Source organism: Myzus persicae, unplaced genomic scaffold (assembly GCF_001856785.1).
Source record: "Myzus persicae strain clone G006 unplaced genomic scaffold, MPER_G0061.0, whole genome shotgun sequence".
Lineage (NCBI taxonomy): Eukaryota > Metazoa > Arthropoda > Insecta > Hemiptera > Aphididae > Myzus > Myzus persicae.
The window spans coordinates 41,191-50,067 of record NW_019104313.1 but is presented as its reverse complement, the minus strand read 5'-3'; the positions used below and the strand labels follow the sequence as shown (position 1 = coordinate 50,067).

General features: G+C 26.8%; 2 protein-coding genes across 2 annotated transcripts; one reads left to right on the top strand and one right to left on the bottom strand.

Annotated features, from left to right (window-relative positions):
* The first annotated feature begins 2,119 nt into the window (after positions 1 to 2,119).
* On the top strand, positions 2,120 to 6,901 carry LOC111041101 (rac GTPase-activating protein 1-like). The gene is made up of 11 exons (XM_022325262.1): positions 2,120 to 2,524; positions 3,434 to 3,636; positions 3,804 to 3,930; positions 4,567 to 4,706; positions 4,888 to 5,029; positions 5,095 to 5,215; positions 5,308 to 5,428; positions 5,490 to 5,842; positions 5,913 to 6,039; positions 6,151 to 6,299; positions 6,359 to 6,901. The coding sequence occupies exons 1-11, from the start codon at positions 2,437 to 2,439 to the stop codon at positions 6,420 to 6,422; spliced, it is 1,635 nt and encodes a 544-aa protein (XP_022180954.1). The 5' UTR covers positions 2,120 to 2,436; the 3' UTR covers positions 6,423 to 6,901.
* A 1,026-nt stretch (positions 6,902 to 7,927) lies between these two features.
* Positions 7,928 to 8,855, bottom strand: LOC111041095 (DNA oxidative demethylase ALKBH2-like). The gene is made up of 2 exons (XM_022325255.1): positions 8,330 to 8,855; positions 7,928 to 8,202 (listed from the first exon to the last, which is right to left on the bottom strand). The coding sequence occupies exons 1-2, from the start codon at positions 8,695 to 8,697 to the stop codon at positions 7,989 to 7,991; spliced, it is 582 nt and encodes a 193-aa protein (XP_022180947.1). The 5' UTR covers positions 8,698 to 8,855; the 3' UTR covers positions 7,928 to 7,988.
* Between the last annotated feature and the right edge of the window lie 22 nt (positions 8,856 to 8,877).

The window sequence follows — 8,877 nt, the reverse complement described above, 5'->3', positions numbered from 1 at the left end:
GTATATAACATAATATTTATATGGTATTTACTATTTCGCCATTACTGGCATCATTTATAGAGAATAGAGATATCTAATAGAAATATTGTTTTCGCTAGTATTGACAGTATTGTATAAATGATTATTTTTTAGATTATTAAATATTTTACTATTGTCTTTAGTATACAAATATTAATCAGACGTGGATCCAAAACTAAAATTAGGTGAGGTCATCTTTTCGTAAGGACAAAAAGATTATAATACACAATTTAAAAAAATGAAAGTAAATTGTTAAATATGTATCTATTCATTTTCATATAAATATAAAAAAGGACTTAATCACGTTTCTCCCTGGGTCGGGGCTGATATTAGTTATATAATATTTGCTAGCTATGTTGTTTCAATATAAACTATAATCAATTCATCTAGCAAACAACTTAAGTTGCATCAATAACTTTTTAATGTATTTACCATTTTATTGATTTTTTAACTATTTTACTAGTGCCAATTTGAACATAATATTTAATTTAACATAGTTTCTGCTGTGATTACTAATAGTAATACCTAACTGATAAGTGTTAAATATTTAATTTTAAACGCATACATTCAATGTTAATCACTATTTATTTGGTATATTTGTCTGACGCATAAGGACATAATTAGTGGGAGAATTGTAGGCGGTAGGAAGGGGGCCTGAAGCCCTCAGAATTGTTTAAAATTCACTCAGATGGGTTACTCTTTTGAGTAAATGTGTATACATGATATATTGATATTGCTAAAATATTCAAATCTCAATTTAAAAATTGCAAACAATAAATTGTATTTTTAATAAAATAGTATTTTGTATATGGCAATAGCAGAAATTGATTTCCCGCTTGAGTCACACGTCATACACTTATACTATTTTTTGTCACGCCTTCATAAATCACGTAAAAGGTAATGGAGGGTTCTATACAACAACCAGACTATACCACAAAAACAATTTTATGAAAGAAAAATATTTACGCGTCTTGCAAGGAGATTATAATTATATGAATATAAGATGTAACTAAAATGTTGTGTCTTGTATTCTTGTAAGGACCGTGGTATAGATTTCAGTGCCTGGTTGTGCAAGGAATACGCCCAGCACTTTTTGGGATTTCCGCTTCATCGCTCGGCGCCGGCGCTTCGGGGATTCCCACTTAACCGCCTGCTGGACGGAAAAAGGTCGCTTTCCAACGCTTCAACCGTCATCGAAAACTAAACCTTTTTAGGCGTAACAAAAACATCACTACATCATAACGTAATTTTGTGCTCACGAAATACGTTAATATATTAACTTTATATCCATTAATTCTAAAACACTAGTTTACTTTTACATTATTCACAAATCGCAAATACTATAACTTAATTACTATATTCTTTTATAATTTTTATAATTATACATATATACTTAATTACTTATATTATGTAGACTCATACGCAGTACGTCTCTAATCGGAAGTCGGCACTCGGCGGAACCCAGTACGGAAATATTCATTGATATTTAATAACTAATAACTAGATATATTAAAATAATCACTATTGATTAATCCATATTATTATAGTTATCACCTATATATGAATATATTTTTATTTTAATGATTTAATTGTTTTTGAATTTTATGAGAAAAAACGTAATATTATTAAAATAATGGATATTTTTCAATGAATAATAATTATACATAAAAAATAACTTTCAAATCTTATTAATATTGTTATTATTATAATCTACGATTTTATTCTACGTCTACGGATTTTAGATTATGTTTATATATTATTATTTATTACATATATATAATAAAGTTCGTGACCCGAAATTATTATCATTGATATAATATAGTTTTATGTTTTAACATTAACAATGATACAAACGAAAGCCGTTATATTCAAACTTTAAAGTTTAAATTAGCCGTTGTTGGCACCCGCGTATAGCTGATATTGTAGGGTAATAATTGGGTCGTAACTCTTAGGCATCTCTCATCTCTAATCTTCATGCTCTTAGGTATTAATAATAAATAATAATATAATAATAAATATTATAATAGTACCATGTGGTCTATGGGTACTATTAAACGACCGTTAGTCCGCGCGACAGTCGCTGCTCGAAGCTCGTTAGCCGTTAATTTAATACCATAAAAAGTAATAATACACTAATGAGTACCTAATCGTAATGGCTTATTACTATTATATTATTTAATATTTATCGATTATCGAATATTCATAAACTTATAGCTCATAAGTGATTAGTGAAAATGTATAGTTTATTGGTAGAAAGTAACAACTACTAACTAGCTAATACCAACTATCAAATGCAGTGGACTATTTCAACCACTGAACTGAATTTAGCTCAGTAATTCCGACTCTTCTGAAACGATTTCGATAGATCGCTTTTGATCACTGTGCCGTAACTGTAAAATATATATATTACTGAACAATATGGAGGAACATTGCAAATCCCTAGCTTTGCAATACGATTTGTTCGTCAACAGCACACTCAAGTATTTGGACACGGCGACCGAGAGAGGTGAGTTGTTTAGGTACTTACATAATTTGGAATAAGGAGTAAATAATATCTAATTATAAATTACGAATTTGAAGCAAATTTTCGATTCTTCTCGACAACAGGCGAAAAGCAGTTGAAATCTTTCCACGTAATGTGTGCCTTTTGTATAATACTGTTATGTATAGCTGCAATCGCGCACAATTTTTGGTAGATAGGTACATATGAAAGTTCTATATTTTTCATACTAAACTCATAGTTATAATGTTCCATAACTTTCTTATACCTATGACGTGGCTATGTATAACTTTAATTATTAGAGTAAAACAATTATGAATGTTCCAGAAGATGTCAACACTGTAACAGTGTACCTATAATTTAATTTACTTTGTTAATGTACTTTCATTTTTGGGAGTCTTGTTTTAAAACTTAAAGCCCTTTTTAAATCTTTTATTGTAGCTAAACCTTAGATAATGAGCATCTATAATTTTTATAAAAAGCTAGAGGAAAAAATTACCTCTTAAATTGTAATCCAGAATCTGTCTTATTTATAATATTTAAAAAATGGTGCAACTTGAAACTTTTGAATTTCTCTTTAAATTGTAACTTTTATCAATTTTACAAATAACCTTCAGTTAATGAGTTTAAAACTGTCAATTAATAAATGTTTATTGATTAAATACTTGTTTGTATAGGTACCTATATTATTTAGAAAATATTTTTAATTTAAAAAAGAATATTTTACTTTGATAATTAAAAATTAAATAAGACTAATTGGTATCCATATCATTATTCATATTAATTTGTTATTAATTTATTAATTTTTGTAATTCAAGCCCCAAAGTCAATTTTACAAGGTGAATATAGAGTAATAACTTAAATTTAATCATAACAGTTATAATATTTGAAACTATTGATGAATTATTTTTATAGATTATATGCTAAAATTAAAAGTCATCGATCAATTTACATACAGAATCAATCAAAGCGAATCTGATAAAGATATTATCAAGAGAAACCTAGAAGCAGTTCAGGATGAATGTTCTAAATTGACTTATAAACTTAAAACTTCTGCACGTTTATTAGATGAAGTTCAAGTAGAAAGAGAAAAACTTGTATTTGAAAAAGAAACCATGGTAAAATATACATAATTTTTTATTTTTTTTTAAATTTTATATGGTAGGCTATATTGTTTTTTTTCATATAGCCAACGAAGGAAAGTAGAGTGGAAGTTTTTGTAAATAAATATAATTTTTATTGTTACACAAATGTTATACATTTTGATATCATTTTTTTTTTTTAGAAATCTCAATTAGAACAATTATACAGTGTTCTTAAGAAACAAGATAATGTAGAAAAATCACATAATTCACTCCTAAATCATACTGATAGTGTACTATTGGATGAAAAAAAAACTTTTAATAATACTGGTAAATTAGGATTTATTTAGTAGTTTTTTTTTAATCTTATTAGCTTTAACCAAGCAGTACTATAGCTTGGCAATTATTATTTAGTAGGTAATTTTTAAAAAGAAGCAATTATCTTTATAGTAGTGTTAGAAATTAAAAATTATCCACTAATTTATAAATTTGTTGTCTACATCTTACAGACATATAACATAGCACATTGTACGTTCTGAATAATTAATTTAACTATATTGTGTTTATATTAGAGTGAATTAACCAGTTATAAAATGTAGAAATTTTAAATTTTAAAATGTACTCACAATTTACAATTATTACGATCATAATTCGCCTTAAAATTAAAATATGATAAAAACACCAGATTCTCTTGATAATATTTTTACTTTTAAAATAAATAATAAGTCAATTCACTCTAATACTAAATAAAACAGAGTTAAATAGATTATTTAGAATGTACAATTTTGTGTGCTAAGCGTTTCTAATATGGAGAAAAACCATGCAGGTCTTTTAACATATTTTAATATTTTGATTTGTGTATTACTTTACCTAGTTAAAATACTATTAAATATAATATAATATATCTACTGTTAATTTGCTGACTCAATTTTATTTAATTCATTACAATATATCTATATTTTTTAGGTGCTTTGTTATCAGATATTAGTTATAGTCAATCTGAAGATAGTTCATATGAACAATTATTGAAAAAGCAAAATTCTGCACTCATAAAAAAGCATTCTACACGCAATATTCTCAATAACTCAAACACAAAAATATGTGAGGTAATTATCTATGTAGGTGTATTTTTTTAATGAGTTCCTGTTAACAGTGAAAACCTAGTTGCAATTTCATTTTATTTGCATTTTAACAATTTTTATTTGGTTGCCAACATATATAGTTTAAACTATAACATATACTAGATGTTTTTCTAATGTTGTTGAAAAAATTAATATTATGTTGTAGATTAAAAACGTGAATACTACTAATAAACAAATTATTGCTACAACTATTTTAACTATGGACTCTGGTAGTGTAAATGCTAAATCTGTTATAAAAACTTATCCAACACAAACTTCAAAAGGAACATTAATATCGTCATCAAGTGGTAACTATTTAATTTGTTCTTAAACGGTGTATAATAAAGGTAAATAACTACATATTTGTATATAGATTCTACAGAGCCATTGTCTACCAGTGATTCTGAAATGGAAAATAATATAATTGAAAAAAAACATAATTTTATTCAAAAAATTATTGTCGTTCCAGAAATGTGTGGTCACTGTACTAAAAAGTTTGTTTAACTAATCTCTACTACATTCATAATTAATCAGTATAATAATAATTAATTTTTATTTAACACTACAATTAAACAATTGTTTTCAGAATAAAGTTTAACAATTACATGGTTAAATGTTTGGACTGTAAAATTATAACTCATCTGGAATGTAAAGATTTTATACCTACTCTATGTACAATTGATCAACTAAAAATCAATGCTTTAAATGTCAGTAATTTACTATTCTTATCATTATTTTTTTATTATATTTAATTATTTTTACTGGCAGTGTGGTGTCCCACCTTTCATTGTTCACTGCATTAGCGAAATCGAAAGAAGAGGATTGGATACTGTTGGATTATACAGAGTGTCTGGTTCAGATAAAGAAGTGAAAAGCTTAAGAGACAAATTTCGTAAAGGTTTACCGAATTTAAACGATGTAGACATTCATGTGTTATGTAGTTATCTGAAGGACTTAATTCGTATGCAAGAAAATAATCTTATATCTCCAAGTGATTTATCAAAGTTGACTGATGCATTAAAAAATAAAAATGATGTTTCAAAATCACTTTGTCAAGTCGTATCTGAATTGCCACATACCAATCGTAATATACTTGCATTCCTCATTCTTCATTTGCAAAAGTAAATTTTTATAGCTAATAATAAATGCTTATTTTTTCAAAAATAATCTAATTTCTCATTTTTTTTTAAGGGTTGCTCTTTCGTCAAAATGCAATATGGATTATAAATGTCTAGCAATTGTTTTTGGACCTACAATTGTTGGTGTTAAGAGTACTTCCTTAGATGAATTATATACTAAATCTGAAATTGTTTTTGAAGTAAGTGACCAAGACACAAAGTATATCACTAATATTTTTTAATTTTAAATATTGACAAATAATTGTAAGAAAATCAAATATTATAATATATGATGGATATTATTTCATTAGGTTGTAAGAGAACTGCTTATGCTGCCTTATGATTTTTGGCTTAGTTCTTTGAAAACTAAAAGCATTTCTTCTGATGAACCCTTATACAGTACTCCAAACAAAAATCAACCGCAAACACCAGGATCATCTAAACGTTTTTTTTCTTCTGGGTAAATAGACAATTAAAAAGTTATTATTTATTTTATTATTTCATTTTATTTTTGGACAGACTAAAAAGACGGATATTAGACTCACCAAAAAAAAATAAAATTGCCAAGCAAAATAAATTTTGAATCAAGTATTGCATTAAAAAAATAGTTCAAACATATTAATGTTTAAGTATATGAGATTTGAATTAATTTAAATATTTTATTTTAAGAACTTGACTTAAACACTAAACAGTTAATTTTTATATAATTTTTATTTTACAAATTGTTATTTGTACTCCTTTATCTGAGTAATTAATTTTTTTTTTTTAATTGATAAACATGAACTGATGTGTTAATTTAATTAAATAATACTATCTAGTTCTTGTCAAAGTATATTGTGAATCATGTTGTTTTAACAAAAAATTGTATTCCTTTACTTAGATAATAATTTCTTGTACTTTTTCTTATTTTGATAAAAGTGAATTGCTGTATTTTTTAAATTAAATACTATTTAGTTTCTGTGCAAGAATTTTTTTGATTCATATTGTTTTAACAATTATTTATAGTACCAGAGTTAATGTTATCTATTTGTTAAATTGTCAAATAAATATGATCTGATTTAATTAACAGTTTGAATTATTTTTACATTGGTGTTTTGTATTTTTTTTATTGTAATTTTATATGAATATTTGTGTTGGTTTGAAATAGATTTTTGATAAGTATTTTTCAAATGGTGTACAGTCGTACAAAGCTGCAAAACTTGAAATTTTAGTATTTGTTTTTTTTTTTCCGTTTGAACCGACAGCAGAGGAGGATCTGTGTGAACACTACTACTCCTCAAACTTTTAGTATTACTATAAGGCCTTAAGTCTACTTTAAAATTTCAAAACACAGAATTTGAATAAATTCAGTAAGGAAAGAAAAAATGGTTGAACCTGGAACCCTTCGCAAGATTATTTAAGTATTAGCATTGCGTATAGATATATAGTATCTATTATAGTATTCATTTGAACAATATTATTCAACATTTAATAATGATTCTGTTTTGGTGTCAGTGAATAATATATATTTTTTTTTTTCTGTTAGAACCGACAGCAGAGGAGGATCTGTGTGAACACTACTACTCCTCTGCTGCCATCGTTTATTAATGTTTAATAGGAACGTTAATACATGCACATCTTCACTTTAAAAATAAACATTAGTACAATAGATACAATACAGTGCAATACAATGCAATACAATAAGTGAATAATATATTTACAATTTAATCTTTTACAGAAAGTAAATATGTATCTATATTATTTTTACATAACCATTCTTACATTTTTTAATGAATTTCAAAATTGTAAATTTTTTTTTATACATTGAAGATTTAATCTAATGATAGTTTTCAATTATCAAATGCTTGTAAAGTTGAACATATTTTATAATGTCCATTAATTATGTAGGTAGACCATAAGAAAAACATTGTACATACAATTGCATAGTGATAAAACTGTATTATATAAACTGATATAATTAGTTAAAATGGAAAAAAAACATGTTGAATATCAAAAAAATGTATCAATATATTTTTAATATATATATATAAGTTAAATTGATTCAGTATAACATATTAAAATAATTTAATTTAATTTATTTGATTTTACGGAATGTGAAATTAATCCTAATATTTTTTGCTTTTTTTTCTTTGGGAATTGAGTGAAACCATTATCTATTTGTAGGCTGATTCATCATCAAAAGACTGCCATCATGTAAATCTAATTTTATAGGTTCTACTTGTCTTATCTTCTTCCGTGCATCGGTATGTTTAAACACAAATTTCCTTGTCTGTCCCAATGATACAGATGCAATGGGTATTGTTTTGTCCAATTCTACTTCTTCATCCCTGTGTTCACCCATATGATCCTCTCCATTTTTATACCTTAAAATGTTGGGAATAAGAATTAATCCAACAGGTTGATAGCCTGTAATACTGTCTAATTTGCTGAACCATTCATCAGCAAATTAGACTAACCCATAAGACTATTACATTCACCTATATTATTTACCTGTTGACCAGAACAAAATTGTAATCGACTCCGCGGATGGTGCAAATTTTCATCTTCAGATCATACAGCGGTTGAGGCCATTGTTGAGCTGGTACAACCGTATTAGAGAATTTATACGATACACCTGGGTCGCCGAACGCAACCTGCTGCCTGGGTATGGGATAATACTGTCCGAAGACTTTAACCTGCGAAAGTCGACCGTCAAAATAACTCACATTGTTCTCCATGTAATTCAGGAGAATGGCGCTCTCAGCCGCTGTCAAAAATCTCTCACAATAATCCAAATCTAAGTTTTCAGCAATGATTTTTCTCCACCGCGGTAACTGTTGTGCGTTTTTCATTAGTTCTTCGAAGACAGTAACCGCCATGGTCTTCAATATTTGAATGATGATTAATCGATTGATTATAATCGGCGGGGAGTCCGTCAATATTAGAATACAACATTTCGATTTTTGTCCTGTAGATTACTAGTCTCTTATGAATTTCAAAAACATTTTATCAGGGAGTAGAGACAAGAGTGTTGTCAAAAAACCCGGTAAACTGTCAGG

Bases quoted from the DNA above. Each gene is read 5' to 3' on its own strand.
- LOC111041101 (XM_022325262.1), top strand. From the start codon at position 2,437: ATGGAGGAACATTGCAAATCCCTAGCTTTGCAATACGATTTGTTCGTC. The intron at 2,525-3,433 runs GTGAGTTGTTTA...TTATTTTTATAG, and splicing joins GGACACGGCGACCGAGAGAG to ATTATATGCTAAAATTAAAA. The intron at 4,707-4,887 runs GTAATTATCTAT...ATTATGTTGTAG, and splicing joins CAAACACAAAAATATGTGAG to ATTAAAAACGTGAATACTAC.
- LOC111041095 (XM_022325255.1), bottom strand. From the start codon at position 8,697: ATGGCGGTTACTGTCTTCGAAGAACTAATGAAAAACGCACAACAGTTA. The intron at 8,203-8,329 runs GTAAATAATATA...CAACATTTTAAG, and splicing joins AATTTTGTTCTGGTCAACAG to GTATAAAAATGGAGAGGATC.